The sequence below is a fragment of the Tupaia chinensis genome, unplaced genomic scaffold (genome assembly GCF_000334495.1).
Source record: "Tupaia chinensis unplaced genomic scaffold, TupChi_1.0 Scaffold000659_1, whole genome shotgun sequence".
Classification (NCBI taxonomy): domain Eukaryota; kingdom Metazoa; phylum Chordata; class Mammalia; order Scandentia; family Tupaiidae; genus Tupaia; species Tupaia belangeri.
In genome coordinates this window covers 775,998-792,368 of record NW_006160181.1, presented here as the reverse complement: position 1 = coordinate 792,368, position 16,371 = coordinate 775,998, and the positions used below count along the sequence as shown (strand labels likewise).

General features: G+C 41.6%; 1 protein-coding gene and 1 non-coding gene across 2 annotated transcripts in view; one reads left to right on the top strand and one right to left on the bottom strand.

The window, feature by feature from the left end:
- The window catches only part of ILF2 (interleukin enhancer binding factor 2), a 9,413-nt gene extending 4,095 nt beyond the window's left edge, over nucleotides 1–5,318 (bottom strand). Inside the window, exons 1-7 of the mRNA XM_006159817.3 lie at nucleotides 5,207–5,318; nucleotides 4,483–4,542; nucleotides 3,991–4,033; nucleotides 3,437–3,541; nucleotides 1,710–1,787; nucleotides 1,298–1,400; nucleotides 366–431 (exon numbers count right to left, since the gene is read on the bottom strand). Coding sequence (XP_006159879.1) covers nucleotides 366–431; nucleotides 1,298–1,400; nucleotides 1,710–1,787; nucleotides 3,437–3,541; nucleotides 3,991–4,033; nucleotides 4,483–4,542; nucleotides 5,207–5,211 — 460 coding nt within the window. The 5' untranslated portion in view covers nucleotides 5,212–5,318. The remainder of the gene's footprint in view (nucleotides 1–365; nucleotides 432–1,297; nucleotides 1,401–1,709; nucleotides 1,788–3,436; nucleotides 3,542–3,990; nucleotides 4,034–4,482; nucleotides 4,543–5,206) is intronic.
- A 231-nt stretch (nucleotides 5,319–5,549) lies between these two features.
- TRNAM-CAU (transfer RNA methionine (anticodon CAU)) lies at nucleotides 5,550–5,621 on the top strand. Its single transcript has one exon. It is a non-coding gene; the product is annotated as a tRNA-Met (tRNA).
- The last annotated feature ends 10,750 nt before the right edge of the window (nucleotides 5,622–16,371 follow it).

The following is a 16,371-nucleotide window of genomic DNA, read 5'->3' as shown; positions in this document are numbered from 1 at the left end:
GGCACCGCAATCTCTTCTCCTCTTGAGATCTTGGGCACACATACACATGTGCCTGGTGTGAGTTTAAGCCACTGGGTCCGGGACTCAAACTACGGTCCACTACATGGGAGCCCAGCGACATAGCCATTAAGCCAACTGCTGGCCCCAAGAGGTAGGTTTTAAAAAACAGCAACGAGAGTCCAGAATGAGGATTTAGAACAGCTTTAGAAATAAGGGAAATCAAAAAGATTTTTAATCTCTTTGACTCAAAAATTTCCACAACATAAAACCACATTTACTCTTCCATCTATATGGACTTTGTTGAAAATGTGTTATAATTATAAGACTTGGCTACTATAAATATATACTTGGAAACAAACTCAAACCTTCAGAAGGGTCCTGTGCTCTTAGGCTTTCCACAACTTTGTTCCCCAGGGCAGCAACAGCTTCCACTAGATTGAGAATAAAGGAATTGTTATCATCTATTTATGTAGACTTTCTATGTATCTCTAAGCTACTATGCACTCTCATTTCTGCCCCATGTTCATGGCTGAAATAAAGGCAAATAATAGAATAAACATTTTTACAAGGGGAAGCTAAAGGCAGAGAAATAAGGCCCAGGGAACAGGCACCTCCTGTACCCTCCCCTCATCCTTTTGCTACAGTAGGGTCTTCGGGTCTATGGCACAAATGACATTATGGGTTGGAAAATTCTTCATTTGGAGTTGGTGGGGAGAGTATCTATACTGTAGGAGTTTAACAGTATCTCTGGCCTTTTCTCAGCCCATTAAAAAAAAAAAAAAAAATTGTCAAAGGGTACACATGCTAGCCAGAAACAGAAAGATGGGGAGAAAGAACCCCACAATGGGGCTCAATCAAATCACAATCTTTTCTCCACTTCTCTATCCTGCCAGGGCCTTGGGCACGCACATGCACCCAATGTGTTTCTCAAGCTGCTAGGGCTGGGACTCAAACTGTGATTGGCTATGTGGGATCTGGCTCCCTTAACCAATAGCCTACTGAGCTGGACCCTTTAGATATGTAGCAACCTCCTACTTGTCACAACCATAAATGTCCCCTAGGGTGTAAAATCACCTTCAGCTGAGCAATACTGCCCTACAGTAGTAGCCAACCATATATTCTTTCAGACACATACTCTGGAGTTGATCCCTTATAAACCCTACATACTTCTGAAAAATAAGTTTCTCATTTGTCTTACAAACATCTCTTCTCACAAGAAATTTGGGCTATAAAAATCTCTGGGCCCCAAACCCAATGGCTCCGTTCTGTTTCTATGTTCAGAAAAATGTACACTCACATGTTGGCAAGATCTTTAATATTACCACCAGGTCGGCCACATTGTGTCCTGTAGTCATTGTTCCCTTTTTATATGATCCTACCTGTCGGACTTCTTCAATTTGCTATTGGAGAGAGATTACAAGAAAAAAATTTTGAAAGAACTCGGTTACAACACAGCTCAATTTGGAAGTAGCAGAGATGAAATCATATCCCCAAAACCACATGAAAACTAAATATACGTCATGGCTGTCTGATAACAATTATACTACCCTTACCCCCTGTATCAGTACTACAAAGGAATTCCACTGTGCTTTCCCATTTTAGCCTTGGATTTGGAAGATAGGCAACTGAAAAATTAAAGAAACAGGGTCCAAGGAAACTTTCACATAACCAACATTGCCCTTTCTTTGGACTGATCATCAAACACTTACCACTTCAAATGTTCCAGGAGCCACAATCAAATTATCAATCACATTGTTTATTTTTGTCACCAGAGAAAGGATAGAGGCCTGAAAAGCAAGAAACAAAAGTACCCTAAGGTGAAAATTATAAGCTACTTCTGAGTTTGAACTGTTTTCCCCTAATCCCTTCCACACAAGCTGACGATACCAACATGGGGCTTTAAAAACACTTTAAAAAACACAAAGCCTTCGGGCCTTGAATATACCATGAGAACAATATTTTTATTTCATAGACAGACTCTTCAATAACAATATGAGTGCACATGTAATTTGTTTATATATATATATTTTTTAATTTTTATTTATTTATTTATTTTTTTGAGAGGTTTTGGCTACAGGGTGCATGGCTCACCAGGAAGACAGAGACAGAGAGACAGAAAGGGAGAAATCACCCTCCAGGGGGGCTGGCCACCACGCCATCCCTCCTCGCAGGGTCCTGGGTAGGCATGTACATGCACCCAGTGTGAGTTTAAGCCACCAGGTTCGGGACTTGAAGTGCAGTCAACTACATGAGAGTCCAGCGACACAGCCATTACATCAACTGCCGTTCCTATATATATTTACTTAGCGCACTCTTAACCACCAATGAGAAATGAGGACTGTTAAACTCACTGTGCAGTTTAGGCTCTGACAACACTGTCTTTTTCTTTTTCTAAAGTTTGCCGAAAGGCACATGTCTCAGAGATGGAAAGCAAAAAAAGCAACCTCCATGGGCCACAGTCATAACTGCGATCCTTTCTCCTCCATTTGTCTCTCCTTTCAGGATTTTGGACACACACACACACATAAGCACCAGCATGTTTTTCAAGCTGCTGGGTCTGGGACTCAAACAATATAGTCACCTACGTGGGATGAAGTCACTTTTTTAAAAAAATTAATTATTAAAAGAGGTTTTTGCTATAGGGTGCACTCGCCAGAAAGACAGAAACAGACAGACAGAAAGCAAGAAACCACCCCGCAAAGGGGATGGCAACGCCGCAATCCTTTCTCCATTCTCCTTGGGATCTCAAGCACGCGCACAGCCTGAGTTTAAGCCACCAAGTCCAGGACTCAAACCGCGGTCAATTACATGGGAGTCCAGCAACAAAGCCATTATGACAACTGCTGGTCTCAGGATAAAGCCACTTTTAACCACCAAACCACATGCTGTCCCATGTCCCCCTTTTTCATTTTTTAAATGAAAGAGATTTCTGACAGGGTCTTGTTCATCACAATCCTTCCTGTCCCAGAACCAAGCCAGCTCTGATGACAAGTATATGCTGCTGCACCTGGTCTGTTTTTATTTATAGTTTGGGCTAAACACTGAACCTGTGCCTCCAATTCTTTTTTTTTTCTTTGAGAGGTTTCCACTATAGGGCGCGTGCGCTCACCAGACAGACAGAGAGAGACATAGAGACAGAAAGTGAGAAATCACCCCCCAGGGGGGATGGTCACACCACAATCCCTTCTCCTCCATTCTCCTCTCGGGATCTTGGGCACACGCACACGTGCGCCCGGCGTGAGTTTTAAGCCACCAGGTCCAGGACGCGAACCACAGTTGACTACGTGGGAGTCCAGCGACATAGCCATTACACTAAATGCTGGTTCCCTGTGCCTCCAATCCTGATAACACTATTATTAACCTTACCGATAGTTATTTAATTTTCTAACTATTTGGGGTAATCTCAGGAAGGAAGCCAAAAGAGCATACACATTACCTGTTCAGCAGAATTAGGGGCAAGGTCCTGATTCCTCTTCAGCAATGCCTCACTGAAAGAAGTCTCATCAGCTGCTGGCTTGACACGGGGGAAGGCCATTTCACACTAAAGCAGAAATAAACCACCACACACTATTTACTGAAAATGATACACGAGATTTCTTTTCCTGTTGCTACAACACAAAATTGTAAATAAAAAATTCTACAACACTGTTTTTACTATTAGAAGATGTTCAAACAAAGATACAAACTGGAAGAGACAGCCATAATTTAACCTCTCACTGTTTACATTAAGAGATAAGCCGGGCTAATGGTCCATGACAAAGATTAAAATAATTTTATTGCCAACAGCAGCCAAGGAATTATCTTCCCCATCCTGCTTAGATTGTTTTTGTATATAAAGCAACACACAGCTGACTCCAAATCCCAATTTCATTAACAAATTCCTTTTCCTACTCTAAACACCATTTGCCTTCATTAACAGATGCTAAGTTCCATTTCTACATCTATTGGTCAAGAGTGGCCAGGAAACGCATCTTAACCCAAAGTACTCACCAAATAGAAATCAAATGGGATATGTGGAACAAAGGGCCTGAACCTAAAAGAAGAAAAACAGTCCAAATTATTCACCACATAAAAATCAAGCAAGATGGGGGGCAGCCAGCAGGTGGTGTGATGGTTGGGGGTGCTGGACTCACACACTGCCAAGCATGGTTCATCCTGAACCTGGCAGCTTGCTTTCTCGCTTTCTCTCTTTCTTTCTCTCTCTCTCTCTCTCTCTCTCTCTCTCACACACACACACACACACACTGTCCCTCTCTGGTCAGATTAAAATAAAGTTCAATAAAATAATTTTTAAAAAAAAGTCGATGTACATTACACAGTTTGTTAGAATGAGCAACGCGGGAGAGGGGTAATTCTTGGCATAGTAGGGTCAAAGTAATTAATCAGGAGAACAGAAATGTTTCTAAACCAAAGCACTCCAAACTCCTATTGAGACAACAAACATAAATTAACAATACAGAAATGCTAAAAACTGGCACTCACCCTCCTCCTGGGCCTCCTCTGGAACCAAAGCGCCCACCACGACCTCGGCCTCTATCACCCCTAGAAATGCAGATTTTAATTTTTATTTCGACCGTACTGAAGGAATCTCCACTCCACTGGCGATATCAAGTTGGATACCTCCGTTGTCCTGAACTTTGCTATGAAAGCCAAGATACCTCAAACCCATTTCCACATCTCCCCATTCCAAGTAATTCCCAGCTCCACCTCCATGTCCTCCTTATTCCGGATAATTTAATCACAACCACACATCAAGGAAGGCCGGGACTCGAACACAACCCCTACAGGAGACAACCATAACCCTGAGTCACACCAATCCTAATATTCCAAAGACTAAAGAGACTGTTAACTTACTCGTTAACATTTACCAGGCATATCCTGTATGCCAAGCACTAGGCACTGAGGAGGAACGCGGCACGCTCCCGCCTCCTCAGTCCAGGCGAGGAGTCCGGGGCCTGGGTCACACCCTCAAGCTGGCCCTCAGACACCGAGGTGTGGGACCCGCCTGCGCCCCCGGCCCCACCCCCACCCCAGGCCCACGTTCTCCACTCCGCCGGCTTCCGACTCCCCACGCTACCGGACCAATTCTCAGGTCACTGACCAGCCCTCAGACTCACGGCGCTTTCACATCTGCCGACACCTTTAGGCCCACCTTCCCAAAGTTTTGGGTCGAACACCCGAACCTTTGTCTCACCGGTACTCTTACCTCATGGCGCCTAAAGTCCCGAACAATGGAGGCCACACCAACCGCCTTTTCCCTCTGAGGAGCAGACAACTGAAGAGGCGTCTTGCCGGCGTGTTCCAACAAAACCTGGTGCGATTGGTTCCCGCCTTGTTCCATCGCTTATGCCTATTGGTGGATTACTCTGGCAGACGGGGCTACCGAGCCAATGAAAAAAGCCTACAATATCAGGGCTCAGCCAATAAAGACAGGCTTGGCGGCAATGACAATTTTTTGACCAGACACTAGATGGCGCTGACTAGAATAGCCAGGACAATAACCTTAGGGAAACCTTCTATAAGAATTATGAAAAGCCATGAAACCGGATAGCAGAGTGGCGCAGCGGAAGCGTGCTGGGCCCATAACCCAGAGGTCGATGGATCGAAACCATCCTCTGCTATCAGGAGCTTTTTTTTTTTTTTTCCCCCAACCCTTTCCAGAGACATGAATTATATATTTATTTAGTATATATAAATGTCATCTAGTCTTTCCTTCCTCAAAAATGAAACCTTCAGTGGCTATATCTGTCTCCTGCAGGTGAAATAAAAGGAAATATGACTTGTGCAACCCTGAAAGCTACAAATGTAGAAAGGAGATAGGAGAAGCAGATGAGTGTACTGAATGAAAGCGAAAAACACAGGATGGTGAGATCCTACTAGAAAAATTAAGACAGTATCTGGAAAGAGAACTCAGAAAGAGAGAACAAGGAAAGTAGCAAGGAGAAAATGACACAACCCATCCCTGTTCCTCTTCTTTCCTCCAGTTTTCTCACCCCAGAAAATCTGATTTCCTCAACACTTTATGCCTTCACTAGCCACATAAACAGATATAATACAAATTTATCCCTACCACATATTTCCATTTATTTTAATTTTTAAAGAATTGTTTTATTTATTTACTTACTTACTTACTTACTTAAATTTGACTAGAGAGGGGCAGAGCAAGAGACAGAGAGAGAAAGTGAGGAAGCAAGCCAGCAGGTCTACACTTGAACCATGGTCAGCCATATGGGAATCCTGCACCCTTAACCACCATGCCACCTACCGGCCCCCATATTTCCCTTTTTTATTTTTAAAGAATTATTAAAATGGCTTCTTGTTTTCTGTCTCTCTCTGGTCCTCTGGCAAGTGCATGCACCCTATAAAAAAACTCTCTCAAAAAAGAGAAAAGAAAGAAAAGAAAGAAGAAAGAAAGAAAGAAAGAAAGAAAGAAAGAAAGAAAGAAAGAAAGAAAGAAAGAAAGAAAGAAAGAAAGAAAGAAAAAGAAAGAAAGAAAGAAAGAAAAGAAAGAAGAAAGAAGGAAAAGAAAAACAAAAAAAGAGGAACCAGCAGCTGATATATTGGCTATGACGCTGGACCCCCCATGTAGTAGACCACGGTTGGAGTCCCAGACCCGGTGGCTTAAACTCACGCCAGGCATGGGCGTGCCCAAGATTCTGAGAGGATAATGGAGAAGGAATTGTGTTGTGGCTATCCCCCCTGGGTGGTGGTTTTTCGCTTTCTGTTTCTCTGGCAAGCCTACTACACACTCTATAGCAAAAATCTCTCCAAAAGAAAAAAAAAAAAAAATCAATAAATAAATGTCCCTGGGGCCAGCAGGTGGCATGGTGGTTAATGACGCTGGACTCCCACATGGCTAGCCAGGGTTCAAGTCCTGGACCTGGAGGCTTCCTTTCTCACTTTCCCTCTCTCTCTCTCTTATTCTGTCTCTCTCTGGTCAAATTAAACTAAATAAATAAATAAAGTAAAATAAATAAATAAAAAATAAACATCTCTATTCCCACCCATCAAGAAACTTGGCATAGGGGCAAGCAGGTGGCATGATGGTTGAGGTGCTAGAGTTCTACATGGCAGACTATGGTTTGAGTCTCAGACATGGCCGCTTGCTTTCTCACTTTCTCTCTCTCTTTCTCATCTCTCTCGTGTTCTAGAACAAATTTTTTAAAAAAATAAATAAATAAAAAATAAACATCTCTATTCCCACCCATCAAGAAACTTGGCATAGGGGCAAGCAGGTGGCATGATGGTTGAGGTGCTAGAGTTCTACATGGCAGACTATGGTTTGAGTCTCAGACATGGCCGCTTGCTTTCTCACTTTCTCTCTCTCTTTCTCATCTCTCTCGTGTTCTAGAACAAATTTTTTAAAATAATAATTATAATAAATAAAATTAAATAAATAATTAAAAAAAGAAACTTGGCATAATTTAATGCTTAGCAGGCATCTTGCCGTACAAGGAAGACATAAAACATTCAAGGAATATTTAAAGCTTCGATATAAAAAATGTTGACCACAAACTGTGAAACTATTGTAATAAATAATGGCTCAACTTCTCTTTAAAACATTACAAAAACAGATGTACATATATATCCCCACCTCAGCAGTGACAGACCTGCTCAGCTCTCTCACTGTTCATCCCCAAACTCCATCACAGTGGCTGGCAATCCTGAAAATAAACATTTATTGAACAGAAAATACTAAAAACCCATTATCTTCTAATTAAATAACAGGAATAACAGGACTGAACTAATTTTTTTTAAAGAATAATTTTATTTAACTTTATTTATTCATTTTCTATTTGACTGGAGAGAGAAAGAAAGAGAGAAAGCAAGCTGTCAAGACCAGGACTCAAACCATGGTCAGTCATGTGGGAGTCCACCACCTTTAACCACCACATCACCTGCCAGCTGCAGAACTGAACTAATTTTGATTTTATGCAAACATGACTTTTTTTTTTTCTTCCAGATTTTTGCTATATGGCGCATGAGCATGCCAGAAAGACAGAGAGACACAAAGTGATGCGACCAACAGTTGGTGTAACAGCTAGGTCGCTGGATTCCCATGTAGTTGCCTACAGCTCGAGTCCTGGAACCAGTGGCTTAAACTCACGCCATGGGGACCATTAAGCAAAGGTCTGGAGAGTGTCCTTAGAAATTATTAACCTTGGGACCAGCAGTTAGCATAATGGCTATGTCGCTGGACTCCCATGTAGTTGACCACGGTTCGTGTCCCGGACCTGGTGGCTTAAAACTCACACCGGGCGCGCACGCGTTTGCGTGCATGCCCAAGGTCCCGAGAGGAGAAGGGATTGCGGCGTGGCCATCGCCCCTGAGGGGTGATTTCTTCTTGCTGTCTCTCTGTCTCTGTCTGTCTGGCAAGCACACGCGCCCTATAGCAAAAACCTCTACAAAAAAAAAAAAAGAAAAATTATTAACCTGCCTGATTCAGCTTCTGTAACTGCTTTTGCATAGGAACCCACTCCCTTTCCTCTCCACCTCTTCCTCATTTTCCATTGCAATCACCGTGTCAACCCAAAATTGATTGTGATCTTTGTCTTTAAAAGCACCCCTTTCCTTTCACTTGGGGCTGCAGAGTTTTTTGAGAGACACCAGTCCTTCTGTATGCCACTGGCTTAATCAATAAAGATTCCAATGATTTGGCCATGTCTAGATGTCCTCTTATTTCTTGCTGATTAGACTATAACACATTAAACACAGTGTGGGTGTCCCCAGGAGCTATTTGCTTCTTTCACTTTGATTCCTCTAAGACTACCTTCTCCTTTAGAAATAGTATCTGATAAACTTCCTCCTTTCTCTCCACATCAGTTGGCCTTGCCCTTGTTCAGCATCTTTTCCATGATCCTATTGGGGGCAACTTTCCTACTCATTCTTGAGAATGCCTTTAACTTGAGTATAGGAGCAGTAGCATCCTGGGGGTGTCATCTTCACTCTCTGGATGTTCTTTTTTTTTTTTTTTTGAGAGGTTTTTGCGATAGGCTGTGTGCGCTCGCCAGAAAGAGACAGAGAGAGACAGAAAGCAAGAAATCATCCCCCACGGGGGATGCAATCCCTTCTCCTCCATTCTCTGGAGATCTTGGGCATGCACGCACATGCGCCCGGTGTGAGTTTAAACTACTGGGTCTGGGACTTGAACCGCGGTCCACTACATGGGAGTCCAGCGACATAGCCATTACACTAACTGCTGGTCTCTCTGGATGTTCTTGAGGTAGATTCCATGCTCCGTTTGTAAGCGCCAGCAAAGCAGCTCAGTGACTGGGGTGGGCTTTGCACCAGGCCAGAGGGTGTCAACCAGAAGCCAGAGCAGCAACGCAGAGAACGGGGGGCGTGGCCAAGGTCCCTCCCGCGCAGACCATGGGGCTCAGCCGAGAGGCAGAACGGCTGTGCCTGCAGCTGAAGAGTTTGCAAGTGCCTGAGGTCTGGGTTCTGCTCAGTTACTTTTCTGGTTTCAGTTATCACAGATTAGTTTTGTCTGTTTTCGAACTTCACACATAAATGGACTCGTACTGAATGTATTCTTTGTTTTGTCTGGCTTCTTTCCCTTGACATGTTTAAGATTCTTTCACATTTTTATATTGATCAGCAATCCGTTTTTTTGTTTTGTTTTGTTTTGTTTTCTAACCAACTGAGTTTTATTTGTTATATAAACCACCTAACATCTTTCAGGTGAAAAAATACTAAATTTGAATAAAGATATTAGAAAATGAATTAGAGCCCAATAAAAATTAGCTTTGGGGAGGGAATATAATTCTACCCAAAAAGCAAAAATTTTTTTAAACCCCAGATTTTTTTTTTTTTTTTTTTTTTCAAATAATTATTTATTTAATTTTATTTATTCATTCATTTTAATTTGACCAAAAGGACATAGAGAGAAAGTGAGAAAGCAAGCCACCAGGTTCAGGATTTGAACCATCATCAGCCATGTGGGAGTATCCAGCACCTTAACCACCATACAACCTACTGGTCCCAGATTAGTTTATTTTTAACACCCTTCATGCCAGGAATTCATAAGGAATAGGTTCCAGAAGCTCAGGCTCCTTTCCATTGGTTCTCACAAAGTGTGCTTCTCAGGGGACCAGCAGGTGGCGTGATGGTTAAAGGCATTGGATTCCCACATGGCCAACTGTGGTTCAAGTCCTGGACCTGGTGGCTTGCTCTCTCACTTTCTCTCTCTCTCTCTATCTCTCTCTCTCTCTCTGTCTGATCAAACTGAAAAATAATAATACTAATAACAATAAAGTTAAATAAAAATAATTTTTAAAAAGTGTGCTTACAGGCTGGCCCTTTGAACCCAGGTACCTTTCTCTTTGGCTTCCTTCTTTTTCTGGTCATTTTCTGTCACATGTTTTAGGAAGCTATCTCTGCTCTTAGAATGTTTAATATGTCTAATACGCACATTAATTCTCCTGGCAAGAATCTTGCCTTTAACTTGTGCGTTTACAACAATGCCAACAGCATGCTGGGTCTTACAGGCTGGCCCTTTGAACCCAGGTACCTTTCTCTTTGGCTTCCTTCTTTTTCTGGTCATTTTCTGTCACATGTTTTAGGAAGCTATCTCTGCTCTTAGAATGTTTAATATGTCTAATACGCACATTAATTCTCCTGGCAAGAATCTTGCCTTTAACTTGTGCGTTTACAACAATGCCAACAGCATGCTGGGTAACACTGTAGACGCTTCCAGTTTTGCCATGGTAACATTTGTGGGGCATTCCTTTTTGAACAGTATCTATTCCCTTGATGTCTACAATATCACCTTTCTTGTAGATTCGCATATATGTTGCCAAAGGAACAACTCCATGTTTTCTAAAAGGCCTAGAGAACATATATTTTTTTCTTTCCCTTTGTGTTTAGTCATTTTGGTTAATTACTGGAAGATGGTGGTTCTGGCCAAAAGGAAGGAAACAATCTGGTTTTTGTTTCACTTTTGTTTTTGTTATAGGGTTCCAGAGCTGACTAGAGAAAGGGAAAGTGAGAAATCACCTCCTACACACAGTAGCTAGGCCTCAATCCCCTTGCCTCCATTTTCTGGAGATTTGGGGACGCACAAGTGCCCTACATGTTTTTCAAGATGCAGGGTCTGGACTCGGAACTGACATGTGGTATCCAGCCGCCTTAGCCTCCTGCTACCTGCTGGCCCCCTTCTTTTTAATTTCTGAGTAATAGTCCAATGTATAAATATATCACAGTTTTTCAGGGCTGGCAGGTGGCATGGTGGTTAAAGGCACTTGATTCCCACATGGCCGACTGTGGTTCAAGTCCTGGACCTGGGAGGTTTCTCTCTCTCTCTCTCTCTCTCACTCTCTCTCTGTCCCTCTCTGGTCAAGTTGAAATGAACAAAAGAATAAACAATAATAAAATTAAATAAAATAATTGTAAAAAAAACACATTCTAAATATATATATACATATATATATATAATCACAGTTTTTTTATTCTTTCTCCCTTTGATGAGCTTAGGACCTCATATTGTACATCCAATACAATGTTAACTCATATTCATTAATGGTCATTTTGATTAACCATTTGGATTTATCTTTTTTTTTAAAAGGTTTTTGCCATGGGGTACATGTGTTCACCAGAAAGAAACAGTGAGAGGGAAAGTGAGAAACCACCCCTCCAGGGAGGATCGCCACACTAAATTTCTTCTCTTCCATAATCTTCTTGAGATCTTGGACATGTCCACATGAAGCATGATTTTTTTTTCTTTTTTTAATTTATTCATTCATTTTTAAAATTTATTCATTCATTTTTTTTTCAGTGTTTAAACTTTATTTACTTTCCTAGGCTTTTTAACAACATGGTCATTTGTGCTTTTTAGAAATACAATAAAGTTATCTCTGCATCCTAGTAAACAATCATTTAGAAATATTTCAGAATTTGGGGAACCAGCAGGTGGCATGGTGGTTAAGGCGCTGGACACTCCCACATGGCCGACCACAGTTCAAGTCCTTCATCTAGTGGCTTGCTTTCTCACTTCCTCTCCCTCTCACTCTTACCTTCTGTCTGTCTCTGGTCAAATTAAAAAAATAAATGAATGAATAAATAAAATAAAATAAAAAATTTAAGAAAGAAATATTTCAGAATTTGAAAACAATGCAAATAAGGTAGCAAAATATTATATATCAATCACACACACAAATTCTTAACTGTTTTACCTGTCTTGTAACTTTCCACTTATTTATTTATCAAAGATTGTAAGTGTTGAAGTCAGAGTCCAATAGTTTTTGCTATATATATTCTTTTAAACAGAAAGATTATTCTATGAATTTTAGGCACATGAAATATAAATCTTAAGTGCACAATATATATATATAATTTTTTTGGAGAGGTTTTTAGTACAGGGCGCGTGTGCTCGCCAGAAAGACAGAGAGAGATAGAAAGACAAAAAGCGAGAAATCACCCTCCTTGGGGATAACCACTCCACAATCCCTTCTCCTCCATTTTCCTCTCAGCACGCCCAAGAGTGAGTTTAAGCCATCGGGTCCAGGACTCGAACTGCGGTCAACTACATGGGAGTCCAGCAACATAGCCATTACACTAACTGCTGGTCTCTCACCATATAACAATTTAAACTTAATGCTCCTTAACTAGTTTTAACAGTTGAATGTTTCCTCATACAATTGCCTCCTTACTCCATTTTGATTCATGTTCTCTGCTGGCTACAGTAAATCATGCAGCAGAGTGTTCAGAGAAGGTTCCTTAACTTTACTTTCTTTCACTCTGCATATTTCAAAATATCTTCCAGTTACTTACACAGACAAATAATAACTTGGCAAGGTATACAATTCCTAGTTCTAAATTATTTCCCCTTAAGACTCTGTAGATATAGTTCCATTGTCTTCTAGCATTTGGAGCTGCAAGAGAAAACGCTGACATTAGTCTGACTTTTGCCCTATATAGGTAACCTGTTTCTTCCCGTCTGGATACTTGTAAAATTTTAATTTTTTTCTTGAAATTTAAAAATGCTACCAGGATATGTCCACTTGCTTTCTTTCTGTCAAATTTTAAAGGTACTCTGTGAGCTCTTTCATTTAATAGATCTAGTTGGTTCTTCAACTCTGAACAATTTTGTTCCAAGAGTTCCTTAGCAATTGTTTCAGCTCCTTGTTTTGTCTTCCATTCCAGATAGTCTAATTATATGTAGATTGTAGCTCTTGGTCTCTCCTTGTCTTCTTTTCTTTTATCATGGTTTAGTTTCCCCCATCTCTGCATTCTGTGAAAATGTCTCTTGTTTTGCATTTACTTCAGTAATTCGATTTTGTGGCCAGCCCCCCCCTGCACATTTCTATTACCTCTCTCAATTCCCTGACTTGTTCCAAGTGCTCTGACATTACCTTCTTAAAAAAAAATTATTATTATTGTTGCTAATATTATTTTTCACATGAGTTTTGCCAGAGAAAGACAGAGAGAGAGGGAGAGTGAGAAAGGAAGCTGCCAGGTCCAGGACTCAAACTATGGTCAGCCATGTGGGAATTCCAGCACTTTAACCACCATACCACCTGCTGGCCCGTGACATTACCTTCTTTATCATTGAGCACAGGTGTTTAAGTTCCTATACCATATGATAATCGACCCTTTCTGTGTCTTGGGTTTCCACCGTCTTATCTGTTTCAAGAAGAGGAATTTGGGAACCAGCAGTTAGTGTAATGGCTATGTCGCTGGACTCCCACGTAATCGACCGCGGTTCACGTCCCGGACCCGGTGGCTTAAAACTCACGCCAGGCGCGTGTGCGTGCGTGTCCAAGATCCCAAGAGGAGAATGGAGGAGAAGGGATTGCGGCGTGACCATTCCCCCCTGGGGGGTGATTTCTCGCTTTCTGTCTCTATGTCTCTCTCTGTCTGTCTGGCGAGCGCATGTGCCCTATAGCGAAAACCTCTCAAAAAAAAAAAAAAAAGAGGCATTTTAATTCTGTTCCCTTCTTCAAAACTGCAGTGTAACCACCTTTTCAGTAGGTCCTCTTACAACGCCAACCAAAAACCAAGATAGAAGGGAGCACGGGACCCATTCATTTATTTTAATTCAACTTCACAGACACCTTGTTCGGCAGAGCAATCAGCACAGCAGCAGATTCTCCCCAGCTACCACGCCGAAGGAACTGAGCATCACAGGTGAGAGAGAATCTGAAGGAGCCTGAGGCCTGATTTTCGAGCTGTCTAGTTAGGGACTCCAGTTTGCTTATCAGTCCTCTGAGAGTCCAGCGCCTTAATCACCATGCCACCTGTTGGCCCCTCCATTTATCATTTTAATACCCTTTATTTCTTTCTGCATCTCCAATTCCATTTGGAGTAATATTCTTTCTCCTTGACAATTTAGGGTCCATCAGCCTATGGTTAACTCTTGGCTTTGATTTGTCTAAGTGGGTGTTTATTTTGCCTTTGTTTTTTTGAAGGATGCTTTCTCTGGATATGGAATTCTAGATTGGAAGTTATTATACTAAGCACATTTACAATGTTTTTTTCTTTCCTTTTTAAGAACTATTTGTTTGGGATCAGCACATGGTGTAATGGTTATGTCTCTGGACTCTTACATAGTCAACCGCAGTTTGAGTCCTGGATCCAGTGGCTTAAAACAAGCCAGGTACGTGCACGTGCGCATGTGTGTGGGTGCCCAAAATCCCAAGAGGAGAATGAAGAAGGGACTGCAGCATAGCCATCCTCCCTGGGGTGGTTTCTCACTTTGTCTTTCTGTCCCTCTCTGTCTCTCTGGCGAGTACATGTGCCCTATAGCAAAAAATCTCTCTCTAAAAAAGAATTATTTATTTAATTTTATTTATCTTTTTTTTTTTTTTTCATTTGCTACAGGACACGTGCACTCAACAGAAAGAGACAGAGAGAAAGAGAGAAAGCGAGAAAGCAAGTCACAAGGTCTGAGACTCAAACCACAATCAGTCATGTGGGAGTCCAGTGCCTTAACTACCACGTCACCAGCTGGTCCCACAGTATTATTTACATGACAACTATTACAACAATTATGACAACTGTCTGCTGTTGCCTTTTTTGGTATGAAAAAAACTGTCAATCTAATTGTTGCTCCTTTTAAGTTAAATCGTTATTCCTCTCCAATTTATCAGACCTCTTTTTTCTATTTTTCATTTTGCACAGGGCACATGGGCTCGTGGGAGAGGGAGAGAAAATAAATAAATCACCCCTCAGGGAGTGTGACCATATCGCAATCTCTTCTCCATCCTCCTCTTGGAATTTTAGGCATGCACATAGACGCAGCTGGCATGTTTTCTTTCTCTCTCTTTTTTAAAGATTGTATACTTTTTTTTTTCCTTCAAAGAATTATTTACTTAGGGACCAGCAGATGGCATAATGGTTATGTCGCTGGACTCCCAAGTAGTGGACTGTAGTTTAAGTCCCAGCCCCAGAAGCTTAAAACATACCAGGCGTATGTGCATGCATGCCCAAAACCTGAGAAGAAAATGGAGGAGAAGGGACTGCGGTGTGACCACCCCCCCTCAGTGGTGATTTCTTGCTTTCTGTCTCTCTGACTCTTTCTGTCTCTCTGCAAAATACACGTACCTTATAGCAAAAATTTCTTTAAAACATTAAAAGAATTATTTTAATTTTACTTAGTATTATTTTTAAAATTGCTATAGGGCATGCATACTGACTAGAGAAACAGAGAGAGAGAAAGTGAAAAACTAAGCCTCCAGGTCCAGGACTCGAACCGTGGTCGGCCATGTTGGAGTTCAGCACCTTTAATTGCCATGCCACCTGCTGGACTCCCTGGAGTGTTTTTCAAACCACTGAGTCCAGGATTCAAATTGTGCAGTAGACCATTTGGGATCCAGATGCCCTAACCCCCATACCACTGGCTGGTTTATCTAAGTTTTTATCTTTGATTTAAATTTTCTGAAGTTTTACTATGGTGGGTCTACATACGGTCGTTGTGTTTTTAGGTTTTTTGTTTTTTTTTTTAACTTGTTTGAGGTTGTTGAGTTTCTTAAATTCATGGCTTGAGGTCTGTCATTTTGAAAACTTCTTTCTTTTTTTTTTTTTTGGAGAGGTTTTTGCTATAGGGCATGTGCCCTTGCCAGAAAGGCAGAGAGAGAGACAGAAATCGAGAAATCGCGCCCCCAGAGGGTATGGCCATGCCGCAATCCCTTCTCCTCCATTCTCCTCTCAGGATCTTGGGCATGCACACATGCCTGGATTAAAAACATTTTTTAAGAATTATGGGACCAGTTGGGACCAGCAGATGGCATAATTGTTACATCACTGGAATCACACGTAGTTGACCACGGTTCCAGTCCTGGGCCCGATGATTTAAAATTCACGCCAGGTGAGTGTGCATGTGTGCCCAAAATCCTGACAGGAGAATGGAAGAAAAGGGATTGCAGTGTGGTCATC